Here is a 20,938-nt window from a genome sequence, read left to right as displayed (position 1 = left end):
TTGATGCGTGATGAATAAAGAAACCAAGGAAGAAGACCTCTGACGAGTAACAAAACATTCATATCGAAGTCAACTGTTTGGCTAAAGATGCTGATGCTTAATGTTACGGGTGTAACTAGATCCCATGAGATTAAAACGCGACAAGAGTTCTCGATCATGTGGATTGTAATTTGAAAAGGTTATTGTTTCCGAAATTAATTTCAACCAAATAATGCTTCTGCCCCAAATTGGCTGATAAAACAATCAAATATTGTGGCCCTAACGTTCCTGGCCAGACAACACAAAGCGGGTATGTGTCAGTAGGACGGTAACTTGATGCGTGATGAATAAAGAAACCAAAGAAGAAGACCTCTGATGAGTAACAAAACATTTGTATCGAAGTGAACTGTTTGGCTAAATATGCTAAAGATCCCGAGATAAGTCATAAATATTTGTGTGTGTGTCAGTAGGACGGTAACTTGATGCGTGATGAATAAAGAAACCAAAGAAGAAGACCTCTGATGAGTAACAAAACATTTGTATCGAAGTGAACTGTTTGGCTAAATATGCTAAAGATCCCGAGATAAGTCATAAATATTTGTGTGTGTGTCAGTAGGACGGTAACTTGATGCGTGATGAATAAAGAAACCAAAGAAGAAGACCTCTGATGAGTAACAAAACATTTGTATCAAAGTGAACTGTTTGGCTAAATATGCTAAAGATCCCGAGATAAGTCATAAATATTTGTGTGTGTGTCAGTAGGACGGTAACTTGATGCGTGATGAATAAAGAAACCAAGCAAGAAGACCTCTGATGAGTAACAAAACATTTGTATCGAAGTGAACTGTTTGGCTAAAGATGCTGAAGATCCCAAGATAATCCATAAATATTTGTGTGTGTGTCAGTAGGACGGTAACTTGATGCGTGATGAATTAAGAAACCTGGGAAGAAGACTTTTGACGAGTAGCAAAACAGTCGCATCGGAGCAACGGCTGTTGCTTTGCATTCCGTGAAAGCGGCGCTCTGATACACATCACACAGCAGCACTTCTCCCATGTGAATTAGCACGGATTGGGACTCCGCTATCTGCTCTCCATTATTCATGCCTGAATAAGTCTCTCCACATTGTTCCGCAGCTGACTTTGTTATTACTTCAATATGTTATGATTGACATGCGTACAGGTTATATGGGAATACACGTAACAATTCGCAATTCTGACCTGATCCGGTTTTTCATTTGCTTCTTTCTGTTCCCCTGAGTGACGCTCAAGGCGGTATTATCATTTGGTAGTACCTTGATATCATCATCCTGTAGTGCCTTGGTATCATTGCACGGTGTTCTATTTTTGTCTCGGTTTATGACCTCATTATAGGCTTCTCTTGAGGCCGGTATTTTGTGGTTGTAAATATCCGATCTGTGTTTACAGGCTCTTTGACCTTGCCTTGACCTTGCCTTCTCCGGCCTGATTACTGATTGTGGACACGGATCTACATTCTTAGATGTACGTAAAATATTAAATCCTTTTTGTTCAAAGACTCATACGGAAATGTGTTTTGTTTGGCATTGTTGCTAGGCAACTACTTCCCTTCCCAGTTAGCCGGTTAGCTTAGCTTGCTAGCTTCTGGAATCAAGCGCATAAGGAATTTGTAAATCTGTCCTGTCCCAGCTGTTGTGATGTTCCAAAGTGTCGTCAGGAGAGCGCCAACATAATTTCAAACGCTAGTAGCGGTTGTCCGGTTTCGAGAAAAGGAAATCATACAGTGTTGTGTACATTTCATAAAATACTACATGGGGAGGTTAGCACGCAGATCTCATTGCCCGGGTTCAATTCCACCCTTGATTTTCTACGGGTACTCTAGTTTCCTCCCACATTCCAAAAAAAAAAAACATTCTATTAGCTGTGAAAAAATGCAGAGTATTCAGTCCCTGACTTATCTAATATCAGAAGAGTATTTTTGTGGAACAAAGTAACTACTAACATCAGTAAAAAGTCATTTTAGGATGCTTGAAATAATTATATATTTTTATAATTTTTATAATAATTTGATTTTTTTAAATAATTTTTTGAAATAATTTTAATAATTTTTAAAATAATTTTTAATAATTTTAAAAATATTTTTAATAATTTTAAAAATAATTTGGAATAATCAAAAAAAATAATTATTTCACAAAATAGTGATATCAATCGCTAAGTGGACTCGCAGATTTTTACATTTGACAAACGGCATGGATTTTGTCAATTTCTGCGCTTTGTGTAGTGCTACTTTGTGTAGAAATCCAACATGTGAAAATCTAATTGACTAATTAAGTGCCGCCACCTAACGATCGGAGGTTTAAATTAAAATCAGAACTGAACCTTTGTCGTGTTTGCACTTGAATAAATAAAAAATGGCATGGGTTTTGTCAATTTCTGCACTTTGTGTAGTGCTACTTTGAGTAAAAAATCCAAAATGTGAAAATCTAATTGACTAATTAAGTGCCGCCAACTAACAATCGGAGCTTTAAATTAAAATCAGAACTGAACCTTTGTCGTGTTTGCACTTCAATAAATAAAAAAATGGCATGGGTTTTGTCAATTTCTGCGCTTTGTGTAGTGCTACTTTGGGTAGAAATCCAAAATCCAAAATGCACTTGAATAAATACCATATACAATCTATGATAAATGTCTAAAAATATCCATATCATACTTTTTAATATCGATGCAGTATCATGGAACGGTTCATTCCTGGCCTGTAATTCCAAATATCACCAACAAGGAAAACTCCAACTGCCTTCCAACCCCAACATTACCTAATATTTTTTTTTACCTTGGGACATTGATTAATCAGCAGTTAAACGACCGAGCAAAACATTAATCAACCTATGCTGTAAATATTAACGATAAGTGCTCATTTAAAGACAATTACCGGGAGTATGAATATAATTATTGTACCACAGGGATATGTACAGTATGGAGCTGGGGTAAGTTGGTATCCACTTAACGGTTACTACACTACAACATTGTGGTACGTATTTATTGACGCAGTTTCCGCAGAAATCGAAAGCTTCCTTTTCGACTTTTTTTTCAAAAGGGTGTGCCTTAGCCGGTTAGCAGAGCTGCGATTTTGCCACAGAAATGGGGTTAAGTCCAAACTGAGCTTTGGAGAGACCCAAGGGAAGTAAATGCCATCAAGTAAATCCCCCCGAGACTACCCCTGAAGAAAGCTGCTAAAGGTCGACTTATAGTAGCGGCCATGATGGGCTGTAATGGCACACATGGAACTCAAGGCCTTTATGTTTTGATTCATGTTTAGTCGCTGTTATCAATTTATATTTTATTTCATTTGAACATGCATCAGATTACAATTGAATGCATCCTATAATCAGTTCCCAGTTCCACATGTCCAAAAGGAGTAGGAAGAAGCAAAGCTTATTAAATCCTACACCTCCATCTGGTACTTTTACAATCAGTAACTGTTACATTTGTTCACTTCCTGCTTTCCTAATATAGTTTAAGTTATTTAATTTTAATTTTAATTTTAATTTTAATTTTAATTTTAATTTTAATTTTAATTTTAATTTTAATTTTAATTTTAATTTTAATTTTAATTTTAATTTTAATTTTAATTTTAATTTTAATTTTAGTACCAGATGGAGGGGTAGGATTTACCCCTCCATATCATTTAAGTTATTTTTTTTTCATTTTTTAATTTTAATTTTAATTTTAATAGTACCAGATAGAGGGGTATGATTTACCCCTCCATATCATTTGAGTTAATTTTATAATTTTAATTTTAATTTTAATTTTAATTTTAATTTTAATTTTAATTTTAATTTTAATTTTAATTTTAATTTTAATTTTAATTTTAGTACCAGATGGAGGGGTAGGATTTACCGCTCCATATCATTTAAGTTATTTTTTTTTAATTTTAATTTTAATTTTAATTTTAATTTTAATTTTAATTTTAATTTTAATTTTAATTTTAATTTTAATTTTAATTTTAATTTTAATTTTAATTTTAATTTTAATTTTAATTTTAGTACCAGATGGAGGGGTAGGATTTACCGCTCCATATCATTTAAGTTATTTTTTTTTAATTTTAATTTTAATTTTAATTTTAATTTTAATTTTAATTTTAATTTTAATTTTAATTTTAATTTTAATTTTAATTTTAATTTTAATTTTAATTTTAATTTTAGTACCAGATGGAGGGGTAGGATTTACCTCTCCATATCATTTAAGTTTTTAATTTTAATTTTAATTTTAATTTTAATTTTAATTTTAATTTTAATTTTAATTTTAATTTTAATTTTAATTTTAATTTTAATTTTAATTTTAATTTTAATTTTAATTTTAATTTTAATTTTACCAGATGGAGGGTTAAATCCTACCACTCAGTAACTGTTACATTTGTTCACTTCCTGCTTTCCTAATATAGTTTTGGGTTTTTTTGCGCTATGTTTGGCGATCTGTGACATTTTATTTTATTTTATTTTATTTTATTTTATTTTATTTTATTTTATTTTATTTTATTTTATTTTATTTTATTTTATTTTATTCACAATTTGGACTTGACTCGAGCTGTCCTTGGACTTGACTTGATCAGACATTACCAATCGTCAACATGATTCAGCACCTTTTTATTTACCATCAATGAATCAATTGTTATGATCCGAGTACAAACCATTCCCTTGGAGTCAATAACATTCCCGATGGACTACATGGAAGCAGATTGGAACTTGAGGGACAGTCACTGCTGTAGTTAGTAGCCCCCCGTTTCTTCGGTGTACGATGTCATTCCAACTGAAACCGTCGGCGATGTCATAGCCGGAGAACTTCGAGTATTTAAGAGACGCCGTATCAAGGTAGATCAATGTCAAAAATGAAAGAACACCCCCCCATCAGCTAAGCTTATCCGAACCTTTTTATTCTTTTGCACAAACATTTACATCAAGGCATCGTGCACTTGAAGAGCCCCCCCCAGGCCTTTTTGCCCGTCTCTGCCAATTACTTGGCTCTTCTCGCTGTGAAATGAGTAATGATACGAGGATGATATAGATACCGCGAGTTGCCCCCGAAGCAACACACAAGCGCTTACTCTTCGCGGCCCCGAAACCTGGCAATGCACAGCGTTGTCCAACCAAAGAGATAGTTGTGGGTCTGTGTGGCGCATGTGTACGTGTGTGCTTTCTCAATGCCGGGCGCCTTCACAGCTGGGCCCACGGCTAATGATCTCTATAGACTCCAGTGTGCCCCAGTTAGTAAGGATCCCCGATCCAGTGGCATGGTAGTGGGCCGGGTTTGCTTTAAAGTCATTCAATGCTTCACGCTTGAAAAAAAGCCTTTGGCCCCATTACCCATAAGCCATAAGTCTTATAATCCACTTTGTAAACATTCAAGGGATTCCCACTTTTTACAATAGATCACCATGCACGGCCACCCGGCAGATCCAGAGACATATTTTTTTATGAAATCTATCTGTCAGCAGATTTGGCAAAAAAAAAGCGATATTAAATTATGGCTATTTCTGTCACAGCAAACGTTTCCAAATGCACTAATGAAAAGATTCTCAAACACTTTATTTTAATTAATTCATGTCAATAAATAATAAAAGCAATATACCGTATTTTCCGGACTATAATATCCCACTTTGTTTTTTTCATCTGCATCGTTTTTGTGTCCTTGTTAGACCCAGTTTGTGCTGCTCTCTGAAGGGAGTATATAACAGCATGGTAAGAGATTTAAGTTTTTTTGTGTAGCTGAATAACAATTGTGTTAGCATATGTTAGCATGTTCTCTATTCTTTTATTGTTAGAACTTGCCTTCCAAGATGACGTAATGTCTGTTTTGGTTAAGTAGTTTGGAAAATAAATTACCCGCAAAAAAATGTGACTTATACTCCAATGCGACTTATGTATGTTTTTTTTTCGACCTAATTATGCATTTTTGGACTTGTGCGACTTATACTCCGGAGCGACTTATGTATGTTTTTTCTACCTTATTATGCATTTTTGGCCTTGTGCGACTTATACTTCGGAGCGACTTATGTATGTTTTTTTCTACCTAATTATGCATTTTTGGCCTTGTGCGACTTATACTTCGGAGCGACTTATGTATGTTTTTTTCTACCTAATTATGCATTTTTGGTCCTGTGCGACTTATACTCCGGAGCGACTTATGTTTGTTTTTTTCTCCCTAATTATGCATTTTTGGCCCTGTGCGACTTATACTCCGGAGCGACTTATGTATGTTTTTTCTACCTTATTATGCATTTTTGATTGTGTGCGACTTATACTCTGGAGCGACTTATGTATGTTTTTTTCTACCTAATTATGCATTTTTGGCCTTGTGCGACTTATACTCCGGAGCGACTTACGTATGTATGTTTTTTCTACCTTATTATGCATTTTTGGACTTGTGCGACTTATACTCCGGAGCGACTTATGTATGTTTTTTCTACCTTATTATGCATTTTTGATTGTGTGCGACTTATACTCTGGAGCGACTTATGTATGTTTTTTTCTACCTAATTATGCATTTTTGGCCTTCTGCGACTTATACTTCGGAGCGACTTATGTATGTTTTTTTCTACCTAATTATGCATTTTTGGTCCTGTGCGACTTATACTCCGGAGCGACTTATGAATGTTTTTTCTACCTAATTATGCATTTTTGGTTTTGTGAGACCTATACTCCGGAGTGACTTATGTATGTTTTTTTCTACCTAATAATGCATTTTTGGTTTTGTGCGACTTATACTCCGGAGCGACTTATGTATGTTTTTTTCTACCTAATTATGCATTTTTGGACTTGTGTGACTTATACTTTGGAGCGACTTATGTATGTTTTTTCTACCTAATTATGCATTTTTGGACTTGTGTGACTTATACTTTGGAGTGACTTATGTATGTTTTTTGTATCGAATTATGCATTTTTGGCCTTGTGCGACTTATACTCTGGAGCGACTTATGTATGTTTTTTTCTACCTAATTATGCATTTTTGGCCTTGTGCGACTTATACTCCACAGCAACTTATGTACGTTTTTTTTCTACCTAATTGTGCATTTTTGACCTTGTGCGACTTATACTCCAGAGTGACTTATGTATGTTTTTTTTCTACCTAATTATGCATTTTTGGCCTTGTGCGACTTATGTATGTTTTTTTCGACCTAATTATGCATTTTTGGCCTTGTGCGACTTATACTCCAGTGCGACTTATGTATGTTTTTTGTACCTGATTATGCATTTTTGGTCTTTTGCGACTTGAACCAGTCCAGAAAATACGGTAACCACCTAAAAAGTGACCCCACTGAACCCCACCCCTTCCCCTTCTCTCCTCTGGCCACATACAAAAGGAGAGCTGCTGCAATGCCCCCCGCCTGTGTCATGACATCCAGGAATAGCAACATGCACCGCAAAGAAAAGCCAACGGACCCTCTGATGTAACAATCAGAAACGCATGGCTGCACTTGACAACCACTATGTCGCCTCGAACCTTCAGGGTTTTCCACTCTATTATAACTCTTGGTGACTTTACACATTGACATCAAAATCCAGAAAAAAAAATATGCACTTACCCAGAAGATGAGATTGAAGATGAACATCAAATACTTCAAACAGCAAAGGCAGCCTCTTGCCATGTTAAACTTCTTGAATTCTAAAAGGAACACAAAGGATAGATCCAGGTAAAAGACCACGTATTTGCTCCCTTTGGGTGAGCTGTACTTGTTGTGGCTTTTGTCTCCTGCGCCGGTTTCGGCCGTGCTTGCAGCCTGACCCTGCTGGGTGTTTTTACGTGGCCCGGTGGTGGAGCCGTAGAAAGCACCGGCGGTGAAACCGCGACCGCCGAACGGCCGCCCAGACGTGGACGCTTGGGGGAAATCAGAGTCACAGCTATCTACAGATGGACTACGATGAATGGCCGACTCCTCACTGCTGGACTTCTCCATGCTCTGGTGCTGCGGCTGCTGATGGAGAGCTCCCTGATGTACGGTATAACATAGTCTCGGAGCGGCGTGCCCTTCAGGACTCCACTGCTTCCCGGGAATAAAAAATATAAATCTAATTTCATCCAACTGGGATCACACAGCTGAGGTGAAAGAGTTAGGATTCCTGCTGTTTTGCTTCCATAGTCCTGAAGTAGATATGCATGAGGATCCCGGGAGTATTACGCTTCCTTTGGGAAAAAGTGACAGTTTTCCAAGTCTTCTTCTTGATGCTTTCCCGGTGTCGGTCTCGGTTCCTTCACTTCCACACTAATAACTTTTCTCACCCTTCCGCAGTCCTTAGGTTCTCTTCGGTGATGTGTTCAATGTGTTTTCCCGACGTTCCTGCCTTGCCTGAGATGTCAGGTTCAGCGAGGCATACCGTGCAAAAGCAGCTCCGTCCCCCCCCACGCCACCGTAACCGCCGGTGACTGCAGCCCCAACCGATGTGTGCTCTTCAGTGCAGACTCGACTAACGGGCATTGCTTATTTCCCGGCAAGCGCACTGCACTCCTACTCCTTTTTTCCGACTCGCTCCCTCTCTCTCTCTCTGCTTCTTCACAGACCCCTCCCCCGTCGGTGCCGGTACAGCCAATGCAGCAGCTGAAGAACCAACCCCCCCCTTCCCCCCCCCCCCCTCCGGCTCCACCTCTCCACTTCCCGGCGTCTTTAATAAGCCTGTGACTGTGTTTGCTTTGACTATACATGTTCAGCAATTCCAGCTCTACTGTCAGGGGGACCCGAGGAGCCATAGCTAAATTCAACAGTTGCTGTAAGCCATCGGTCTCAAACATGTGGCCCGCGGGCCAAATGTGGCACGCCGGACACTATTTTGAGGCCCCCGCCTTGATATGAAATTTTAATGTCAGTGCGCCCCCGCGCAAGTTTGATACGAATTCTGTATGGTATCATGTACCCACATAAAAAAATATTACGTTTGATTAATGTTCATGTTAAAAGGTTAAATAACTGTTAACAGTTATCCTCACTATCCGTGTGGAAGTGGTAGGTTTTTGGCTGTTTAAGTTGAAAGGAAATAACTTGAAGGCTACCGTTTAGGTCGCTAGCTGTCTAGTTTGCGAGTTAGCATGTGTCGCAAGATCCTGGAGTTGCGCAATATGTTGTAAATAAAAATATAAATGTGACTATAGTCGTGTTTTGTCATGTCTACAGGGCTCTAATAATGCTTTGTTCATTTTAATCTGAAAAAAATAATATGTCTACCCACCAACTATATGTGGTTTCTTAAGTTTTTATTATTTGTTGTTTTATTATTATTATTATTATTATATTTATTTATTACTGATTGATTCATTTTCTTTATTCTTGATTTATTTATTTTTCATGTTATTTTGTGTAGAAAAATAAAAATTAAGATATTTTAGAACAGTGGAATGTTTTATCAGAGCTTTTCTTGTAGAAAATTGGAACCAAAGCGAAGTTTTTTAATTTTTTTTGTTTTTAATAAATGCGTTTTTTTTTTTTTTTGGAAAACCTGATGCGGCCCAGTCTCACCCAGACCCTAGCTCCAGTGGCCCCCAGGTAAATTGAGTTTGAGACCCGTGCCGTAAGACAACCACAGTTCATTTTGTCAGAATTTAATTCATATGCCATTCAGTCTCAAAACAGGCTCTCTGATGTGGGTGGTTGGGGGCAGGGGGGAGGGGGGGGGGGGCAGCAGAACTGCAGCTGCAGTATGAGGCGGGTCTGTGTTATTCATCACTGTGCTGTACCCACATCCATGACGGGGACCCCATTTACTGGCAACGGATCACGGATAAGGGGCTAAGTGACTCCAAGGCATGTCGGGGTCCAACATTAAAAACTGGTGAATCACACACAAAACTGACAAGATAATACCGTGCATTGATTTTAAATTGACCCCACGCTCTAATCTGAGGTGCCTCGCCTAATCTATCGAAGCATCGAAGAACAAAAGCTAACTGGAGCAAGAAGATTACGACAGCTAGTAAGACCGTTACCAAACAGAACTGGGGTAGTGGTAAAGAAAGTCAATGAGAGTAATTACAATGTTTATTTTTCATTTTTGCTATTGCTATGGTCTACTGAGGTTGGAATTAAACACAAGCATGAAGAAACAACTTTAACTTTACAATAATGATTCTGTTTTCCTGAATCACGGAAAAGGGGCTAGGAGACTCTGTAAGGCATGTCGGGGTCCAACATTAAAAACTCACCTAGCATGCTAGCTAGAGTCACCTAGCCCCTTTTCCGTGATTCAGGAAAACAGAATCATTATTGTAAAGTTCAAATTGTTTAATTATTTTGTTTAATTACAACCTCAGTAGACCATAACAATAGCAAAACGAAAAATAAACATTGTAATTACTCTCATTGACTTTCTTTACCACTACCCCAGTTCTGTTTGGTAACGGTCTTCTTCGTGCAAAGTACTGGCTTAGTCTCTCAGCAGATGGAGGGTAAGTTTCAACTGAGTGGTTTTAGAGAAACAGCCTGTAAAACCCCAGTTGGCACCGACATGCTAATCCGACACTCTTGGAAATTACCAAAAGAAAAAAGAAAAGGAAACTCCCAAAATTCTGAATATACATAAAACTTATATATTTTTATTTGAATTGTTTAAATTGAGTCCGTTTTATGTACCTGTGATTTGGAACTGACTAGTAATCCCTACACAAAGTCGATCGGCAAATATTTTTAATCAATCAATCAAAAATATTTTGGGCCTCTTAACCCCAGATTTTCCGTATCCATGTACCAAGCACCCCAGTGCGCAAAAAAAAAAATGACGATACGAACATTATTGGATGTTTTTTTGTATGTGTGGATTGGGTGACCTTGATCTGACCTTGACCGTGTTAAACCCCTTTAGCATGCACTGGTATGGACTAACACATATGTGTCAAACGCAACACGTGTGTCAAACCCATGGTTTGACACACAACAAATGACTTTTGAATAACCATTGTGTTAGCATATGTTAGCATGTTCGCTATTCTTTTATCGTTAGAACTTGCCTTCCAGCGGGGATTGGTCTGACTGTCTCAGTCTTAACGAGCACTTAATTTTCACAAAATATTGTATTTTCTGGAGTATAAGTCGCACAAGGCCAAAAATGCATCATTAGGTAGAAAAAAACATACGTACATAAGTCACTCCGGAGTATAAGTCAGACAAGGCCAAAAACGCATCATTAGGTAGAAAAAAACATACATAAGTCACTCCGGAGTATAAGTCACACAAGGCCAAAAATGCATCATTAGATAGAAATAAACATACATAAGTCACTCCGGAGTATAAGTCGCACAAGGCCAAAAACGCATCATTAGGTAGAAAAAAAACATACATAAGTCACTCCGGAGTATAAGTCGCACAAGGCCAAAAATGCATCATTAGGTAGAAAAAAACATACATAAGTCACTCCGGAGTATAAGTCGCACAAGGCCAAAAATGCATCATTAGGTAGAAAAAACATACATAAGTCACACCGAAGTATAAGTCACACAAGGCCAAAAACGCATAATTAGGTAGAAAAAAACATACATAAGTCACTCCGGAGTATAAGTCGCACAAGGCCAAAAATGCATAATTAGGTAGAAAAAAACATACATAAGTCACTCCGGAGTATAAGTTGCACAAGGCCAAAAATGCATCATTAGGTAGAATAAAAACATACATAAGTCGCTGGTGGTGGAATTGAACTTAGGTCTCCACACAGCTTGGAGACCATTCAGTTTGTTTATACTTTTTGTTAAAGGAGACCAATTCTACTCATTTTAGGGCCTTTGACTTCTGGACTCCTATAGAGCAGCTACACACAATAACCCTCACAGAAAGCTTTCTAGAGCTTCTAGACTTTGCACCTATTCCTGAAGTTTTCCCTTGGGTTTCCTGCCTCCTACCCAAACATTCGATTCCATTCGATTCCACTCTCGGTCATCTCTGTGTGGAGTTTGCATGTCCACCATTCCAAAAACATGTTATGTTAACAAGAATGAATGATCTAAAAATAGCTCAATTTCTGAAAACATTTGCAAGAAACTGTGATGGAGTGAAGCCGAAATTTGAAGCCATATCACAACATGGAAACTGAAACAGCAACGCCTCATTTGGCGAAACTTTCTTCCATGACTAAAAAACAGTGATGACATCATCAGGAAGAAGCCTTTAGCGATGCTTTGTTTTAAACTGTTTTGGGTTCCGATAAAACTGCTGCCATGTCAGCATCCCTTCCGGGGACCAATTTTCTTTAAAACGTTGCAATTCCACTTTGATAGCATATAAAGCTTTCCTTATTGAATGCTGCGAGAGTGCTATCCAAGGCCGGGTACACCCTGGACTGGTGGCCAGCCAATCACAGGGCACATATAGACAAACAACCATTCACACTCACATTCATACCTATGGACAATTCGGAGTCGCTAATTAACCTAGCATGTTTTTTATTGGAATGTGGGAGGAATACCGGATTACCCGGAGAAAACCCACGCATGCACGAGGAGAACATGCAATCGCCACACAGGGTGGTATCGAACTCGGGTCTCCTAGCTGTGTGTCCTTCAAACAAACCACTCAACCACCGTGCAGCCTGAAGATTTACTTTTGCTTCTCAAAATTTGTTCAGTCATTTTCTACCGCATGCACAGGGAGAACATGCAATCGCCACACAGGGTGGTATCGAACTCGGGTCTCCTAGCTGTGTAGCCTGCACGCTAACCACTCGCAGGCATTATCTTCTAAATTCACATTTCGGCATAAAATCACCATCAAATGTGATTCGATCCCCCTTCTGTCATTGTTTGCATGCTATCCTCATTAAAATATGAAATCCTATAAATGTTTGGGCGGTTTTAGTTAAAGCAAACACTGTTCAGATCACATTTGATGGTGATTTTATCAGTTGTCTGGTTGTTGCTGTGTATGTAAACACTGACTGGCTCTTCAACCGTGAAATATTACCCTCAGCTACCCTCAGCTGGTCTAAGAACGCCTTAAGATCTGTTGGGAGCCTATCCTAGCTGTTTTCTAAACCCTGGACCTGACCTGGTGGCCAGCCAATCACAGGGCACATATAGACAAACAACCATTCACACTCACATTCATACCTATGGACAATTTGGAGTCGCTAATTAACCTAGCATGTTTTTGGAATGTGGGAGGAAATCGGAGTACCAGGAGAAAAGCCACACATGCACGGGGAGAACATGCAAAAAAATGTCAGAGGGTGGAATCAAACTCAGGTCTCCTAGCTGTGTGTCCTTCAAACAAACCACTCAACCACCGTGCAGCCTGAAGATTTACTTTTGCTTCTCAAAATTTGTTCAGTCATTTTCTACCGCATGCACAGGGAGAACATATAATCTCCACACAGGGTGGAATCGAACTCGGGTCTCCTAGCTGTGTAGCCTGCGCGCTAACCACTCGCAAACATTATCTTCTAAATTCAAATTTCGGCATAAAATCACCATCAGATGTGATTTGATCCCCCTTCTGTCATTGTTTGCATGCTATCCTCATTAAAATATGAAATCCTATAAATGTTTGGGCGGTTTTAGTTAAAGCAAACACTGTTCAGATCACATTTGATGGTGATTTTATCAGTTGTCTGGTTGTTGCTGTGTATGTAAACACTGACTGGCTCTTCAACTGTGATTTCCCAATGAAATATAATAATATAATAAATATAATATAATGAAATATTACCCTCCACTACTCTTAGCTCTCTCTTACTCTCAGCTATGTATTCGTTTAAAACTATTTTGACCAGAATGCGGATAACGGCGTAAAGACACAGAGATGGCCGAGAGTGGAACTGAAGTCGGGTCTCCAAACTGTGAGGTCTGCGCGCTAACCACTCGACCACCGTGCAGCCCGGTCATATTAATGTGTTATAGTCATATTAAGTCTATATTAAGTCAACAATCAACATAACCTCATCAAGAGTGTGATGAGTTTCTGGAGCAATATTTCATATTTTCAATATTCCGTTATGCCTAAAAATAATTAGAACTTATGAAGGTAAGTTGCATTCTATAATTCATCGGCACTTAATGAAAAATGTAATTTTACTCATGACTAACTCGCGGCTTTAATAGTCACGCCTCTGCAATGAGATTGCAATATTCAGCAGACGTGTGCAGAACAAAAAGTCTTTAACTTGATAAATAAAAGCTGCTGGGTCAGTTTGTATTACGAAGAGAAGCGTTACAGTGCAAAGCAACGCTATTATTAAAAGATATTGCAACATGGGGTGGATTTATTGACTCCACAACGGAGCAGAATGGAAACAATGAGCACTATCAGTAAGTGCGTTGGTTTAAAAAATTATAACAAATAAATTAAAAATAAAAAATCTGACTGTAATACCACTCCTTCACAAAAGGACATTAAAAAACTAAAGTATTAATCAAATTCTAAAGGTATTACATTGGTAATATTTATATATATATATTAAGGCTGTCAATTGATTAAAATATTTGATCATGATTAATCACATATTGTCCATAGTTAAAATAAAATAAAATAAAATAAAATAAAATAAAATAAAATAAAATAAAATAAAATAAAATAAAATAAAATAAAATAAAAAATCTGACTGTAATACCACTCCGTCACAAAAGGACATTAAGACTTTTTTTTTTTATTTTGAAATACTAGTTGTGATATTTGATTTTTTTTAAATACCAATATAAAATAAAATACAGTATTAATCAAATTCTAAAGGTATTACACTGGTAATATATTTAGATATTATTATATTAGGGCTGTCAATTGATTAAAATATTTGATTGTGATTAATCGCATATTGTCCATAGTTAAAATAAAATAAAATAAAATAAAATAAAATAAAATAAAATAAAATAAAATAAAATAAAATAAAATAAAATAAAATATCTGACTGTAATACCACTCCTTCACAAAAGGACATTAAGACTTCTGTATTTTTTATTGAAATACTAGTTGTGATATTTGATTTTTTTTTAAATACCAATACAAAATAAAATACAGTATTAATCAAATTCTAAAGGTACTACACTGGTAATTATTTATATATTATTATATTAGGGCTGTCAATTGATTAAAAAATATTTGATCGTGATTAATCGCATATTACCAAGAGTTAATTCAGAATCAATCACATTTAATCGCTGATAGAAATCAGTTTTATGTATAAGTAGGGGAAATATCTTTGTGGTAAACGATTAAAAATAAAATAAAATAAAATAAAATAAAAATATAAAATAAATATTATAAAAATAAAATATAATAATAAATAAATATTAATAAAATATTATCTATTAATATAAATATAATAATATAAATTAATAAAATATATTAATAAATAATATAATAAAAATAAAATTAAATTAAAATTCTGACTGTAATAAAATTCCTTCACAAAAGACTTTTGTATTTTTTATTGAAAATACCAATATAAAAAATACAGTATTAATCAAATTTTACACTGGTAATATATTTATATATTATTATATTAGGGCTGTCAATTGATTAAAATATTTGATTGTGATTAATCACATACTGTCCACAGTTAACTCAGAATTAATCACATTTAATCCCACATAGAAAATCAGTTTTATCTATAAGTAGGGGAAATATATTTGTGGTAAACGATTCCATGTGCAACTGTAATGTTAATTACATCAAATTATAAAAAAAAATGTAAAAAAATAAAAAATTCTGGATAACGGCAGACCCCTGCAGTGATTCCGGAGTCTGCACATTACAGTTATGAATATAAACGTGCCTGTAGGGGTGTTATGTCATTGCTACAAGGCTCTAATCATGGTAATAATTGTATTTAGAAAGTCATAACTACTTTTTATGCCCTAACTACGAAAATATGACTTTATTAATATTGAATCATACTTTGCGGAAAACCACTTATCACGGTGGGGTCTGGAACATATTAACAGTGATAAATGAGGGACAAATTCAGTACTATTCAATGACCTTAAAAATTGATTCATTTTGTTCCATAGGATACTCGGCCTTCAATCGGCCAATCATCATGCATGGAAATATATTTTTAGTGCAATTAATGAGCCAAATAGTATCTTTCATAAGGAGTATGTCAGTACATCGAGAACTTTTATATCCTGACAGTAAATCTGTGATTTACTGAGTGGAACTGAATGCTAACAAGGTCAGCGATTGCACCAAAACGCGGGCACCACAAAATGATGACAGGACAGCCTCCAAAAATCAAACATCAACGCTGTCAATATGTCAAATAATGACACATTTTATTAAAAAAAAGTGATGCTTTTTTTTTTTTAATGATAATAAATGTGTCACGGTGTGAAGGAATGAAGCTGATGTCCTCTGCAGTGATAATTAGCAACGTCTCACACGGTCACGGCTCAGATTACAAAGGGAATTAGTGCTGTATTGCTTTACGGAGTCATTCCGAAACCGTATCTCCAGACGTAGCATAGCATTTATAAGTAGCATGTGATATCGAGATTTAAACTACAAAGCGTTTTCTCGCACTAAAGTATGAAAAAGATACTTTTAGGCATTTATCATAGACTGTATATGGTATTTATTCAAGATTCACGAGTGAAACGTCCAGTTCACAACACAATGTAGCACTACACAAAGTGCAGAAATTGACAAATTTTTTTCTCATGTTTTAACTGTGTATTAACGAATGAATGTTGTATTTTGGTGTGTATTCTACTCTGTTTACTTGCTTTTATTCAACTCCATTCACCTGTGAGTATTTTGAAAAGCGCTATACAAGTAAAATGTATTATTATTATTATTATTATTATAAAACCCATGCCGTTTGTAAAATGTGTTGTGTTTCCCGAATACTTTATTCGGGAAGCACGACAAATTTGAGACACCATGAGGACCTGCCCCTAGCAAGCAATGCAAAGGTCTGTTTGTGTACTACAAAAGTAGTACTGTAATATTGCAGTACTTATTAATTAAATAATGGTTATTTCAAGCATCCTAAATTTACTGATGTTAGTAGTTACTTTGTTCCACAAAAATACTCTTCTAATGGTGGATAAGTCAGGGACTGTATACTCTGTATACATACTGACTGACTGAATGTAGTACTACACAAAGTGCAGAAATTGTGTCGTGTTTCCCGAATAAAGTATTCGGGAAACACGACAAATCTGCAAGTTCACTTAAGCGAGACACCATGAAGACCTGCCGCTAGCAAGCAATGTGAAGGTCTTTTTTTGTGTACTATAAAAGTAGTACTATGATATTGCAGGTATTTTGTTTTTCAAATTGATCAAATGGTTATTTCAAGCATACTAAAAGGAGTTTTTACTGATGTTAGTAGTTACTTTGTTCCACAAAAATACTCTTCTAATGGTGGATAAGTCAGGGACTGTATACTCTGTATACATACTGACTGACTGAATGTAGTACTACACAAAGTGCAAAAATTGTGTCGTGTTTCCCGAATACATTTTACAAACGGCATGTTTTTTTTGTGTCAATTTCTGCACTTTGTGTAGTGCTACTAGCGCAATGCGAAGGTCCGTTTGTGTACTATAAAAGTAGTACTGTGATATTGCAGTTATTTTGTTTTTCAAATTGATCAAATAGTTATTTCAAGTATTCTAAAAGGACTTTTTTACAGATGTTAGTAGTTACTTTGTTCCATAAAAAATATTCTTCTAATGGTAGATAAGTCAGGGACTGTATACTCTGTATAAATACTGACTGACTGAAAGTAGTACTACACAAAGTGCAGAAATTGTGTCGAGTTTCCTGAATACTTTATTCGGGAAACACGACACATTTTACAAATGACATGTTTTTTTTTGTGTCAATTTCTGCACTTTGTGTAGTGCTACTATTGCAATGCGAAGGTCCGTTTGTGTACTATAAAAGTAGTACTGTGATATTGCAGTTATTGTGTTTTTCAAATTGATCAAATAGTTATTTCAAGTATTCTAAAAGGACTTTTTTACTGATGTTAGTAGTTACTTTGTTCCATAAAAAATACTCTTCGAATGGTTAACAGTATTGTGATATTTTGTGATATATCGTATCGTGAGCCTAGTATCGTGATACAATATCGTATCGCCAGATTCTTGCCAATACACACCCCTAGTTAAGTAAAACAGTAGCCTTCAAGTTATTTCCTTTAAACTTAAATCGCCAAAAACTTACCACTTCCACACGGATAGGGAGGATAACTATTAACAGTTATTTAACCTTTAACATTATGAACATTAATCAAACGTAATAATTTTTTCTGGGTACATGATACCATACAGCATCCGTATCAAAACTCGGACAGGGGCCTCAAACTAGTGTCCTGCGGGCCACATTTGGCCCGCGGGCCGCGTATTTGAGACCCCTGGTGTAATGTTATATCCACGCAAAAACATCGCAATCTGGGGACGATTCCTTGCGGTCTCAAACACGCGGCCCGCGGGCCAAATGTGGCCCGCATGACACTAGTTTGAGGCCGGGTCGGGATAATTGTCCAATTAACCAATTAGCCGCACTCATTAAGCGACAAAACGTGGAATTCTGTGCCCGAGTCCCAATTCAAACTCAATTCCATTTGGCAAAACAGTAGTACAAGGAAAATGTGTTTACCGTAACAACATTATACTACATTATACTACATTAGCATTTAGATCAGGTCATTTTCTATTGTAATGCAGCACAATAATCAGTAAAAGTGGGGCCAATACCCGCCATCGCAAAGAGGTCAAACGCTGCCGACGTATCTTCCTGAACCGTACATGAATCCGAGGATAGGTTCATAGATAAATCAGGAGTGACACGGCGCTCTGATGCTGATCAAAGGAGTGGAATAGTCGAGTGTCCTCGGCGTTTGTACGGCAACTGTGTAAAGAAAAAAAAAATGGAGCAGCAGTGATGTGAATCTCATCCAGTTCATTGCTTTTCTGGCCGCGAGCCCGATGAAGTTGACATAGGCACCCTTGGAAAGTATGCTCTCTTTCTCTTTCGCTGCTGCAATTGGGATTACCGTTATAGTCCATGTTTTAAATGCATTATTCCCAGGAATACCGCTAAACGCTGAAAATTCATTCATTCATTTTGTACCGCTTGTACTCGCAAGGGTGCTGGAGCCTATCCCAGCTGTCTTCGGGCGAGAGGCGGGGTCGTAAGCCAATCACAGAGCTAGCTTAAAAAAACTATATTAGGAAAGCAGGAAGTGAACAAATGTAACAGTTAGTGAGCAGTAGGATTTACCCCTTCATCTGGTAAATTTTAATTTTAATTTTAATTTTAATTTTAATTTTAATTTTAATTTTAATTTTAATTTTAAAAATTAAAATTAATTAAATTTAATAAATTTAAAAAATTAAAATTTAATAAAATTTAATTAATTTTAAAAATTAAATTTAATAAAATTTAATAAAATTTAATAAAAATTTAATTAAAATTAAAATTAAAATTAAAATTAAAATTAAAATTAAAATTAAAATTAAAATTAAAATTAAAATTAAAATTAACTGAAATGATATGGAGGGGTAGGATTTACCCCTCTTTACTCTTAAAATTAAAAACACAGCGCAAAAAAAAACAAAAAAAATATTATGAAAGCAGGAAGTGAACAAATGTAACAGTTACTGATTGTAAAAGTACCGGATGGAGGGGTAGGATTTAATAAGCTTTGCTTCTTCCTACTCCTTTTGGACATGTGGAACTGGGAACTGATTATGGGATGCACTCAATTGTCATCTGATGCATGTTCAAATGAAATAAAACCATTACCATTACTTCAACATGCATTTTTTTTCACAAACACAGCTGTTCCATAATGAATAATAATACATGCTAATAAATTCCATCACAATCCTTCACTACCATCTCGGAATGCTACGTGTCTTCTCTCACTTTCACCCCAAAAGCCGTCTTTGGCTATGCCTGCCCATAACTATTAGCACGTAACCCAGATTTAACCTCACAGTTCCTAGCAAAATAGCACTAGAGACGACTCGCATTGAAAATGAAACACTCATATGCCAATGTAGCACTGTACAAATTTAAATAAATCATACCTATATAGTATATGAAAATATAACTCCAGGATGTCAAGCATTAAGAGTTATTATGGCTTTTATTTTTCTCCATTTATTATGAAGCCTCAAATTGACTTGACTGCATAGAGTTAAGGATTCATTAAAATATAATGAGAACTAATTAGAGCCTCTCGTGCTTGAAAATTATTATTAACCAGGGTTGTCATTAAACGCATCGCCATACAGAATATTATGACCCTCGTGAGTGGGGTGAATAACAACAAGACTGTTTTATTACTGCATTGTTGGACGGTTATTATATCCATGCTTTGAAAGACAAAGCCGGCAATTGGTCCAATGTCGGTTGGGGTAGGCTCCAGCATACCCCCGCCAATCCTAGTAAGGATAATATTATATAAAATAAATAGATGGAAGACAAAGATGAATATTTATTTCTATTTTGTTTTTAATTATGACTAATGTTATGATTTTTTGTGTCTTATACTGGTTTCTCTGCAAAGATGTAGACTTGTTTGACAGTTTTGTCGCTCACTAGCACCGAAGTTAGAAGGTGTAACCCCTGAAGTTTTAAATAAGATGCGCTTCTTCCGCGATACAACTTGAGTTACTGGCTCAATCGTTCTAAAAGAGGAACGGGGAAGCGAGTTTTTATGTACACTCGGAAGTGTAAGATCACTCGCAATCCATGTCATATGGGATAGAATGTCAACCGCAACGGAAGCGATGCCACTCAGAGCTCAAATTTCCAAAACCTTCCTCTGATGTGGGTGTAACATTAAAACTATTTACGGCTGCGGAGGTACGAGAATATATGTCGGTTGGATTCTGCTTTGCTGTAGATGCCCAAAGCCCTGAGGGGTGGGATGTGTCCATGTGGCGCCCCATAAGCAATGCGACACATGCTTAAATATCCTCCTGTGCTGGGGGGAAATGGGTTATAGGGCACACGGGAGTGCCGCCAGGATAAAAAAAGTCCTCTCGGTACAACAGCAGTC

At 36.4% G+C, this 20,938-nt stretch overlaps 1 protein-coding gene across 2 annotated transcripts in view; it reads right to left on the bottom strand.

The window, feature by feature from the left end:
* The window catches only part of tspan9a (tetraspanin 9a), a 253,478-nt gene that overhangs the window by 118,308 nt on the left and 114,232 nt on the right, over window positions 1-20,938 (bottom strand). Inside the window, exon 3 of one of the 2 annotated variants that reach the window (XM_058086240.2) lies at window positions 7,537-7,616. In XM_058086240.2, the coding sequence (XP_057942223.1) occupies window positions 7,537-7,599 (63 nt within the window). In that variant the 5' untranslated portion in view covers window positions 7,600-7,616. Of the gene's footprint in view, window positions 1-7,536; window positions 8,456-20,938 lie in introns of those variants that run through there. The other variant, XM_058086239.2, reaches the window with a different exon arrangement.

Source organism: Doryrhamphus excisus, linkage group LG6 (genome assembly GCF_037039965.1).
Source record: "Doryrhamphus excisus strain RoL-2023G ecotype Guam linkage group LG6, RoL_Dexc_Guam_v1.1, whole genome shotgun sequence".
Classification (NCBI taxonomy): Eukaryota; Metazoa; Chordata; class Actinopteri; order Syngnathiformes; family Syngnathidae; genus Doryrhamphus; species Doryrhamphus excisus.
Note: the sequence above shows the minus strand (reverse complement) of the source record. Positions and strands in the feature narration are given on the sequence as shown.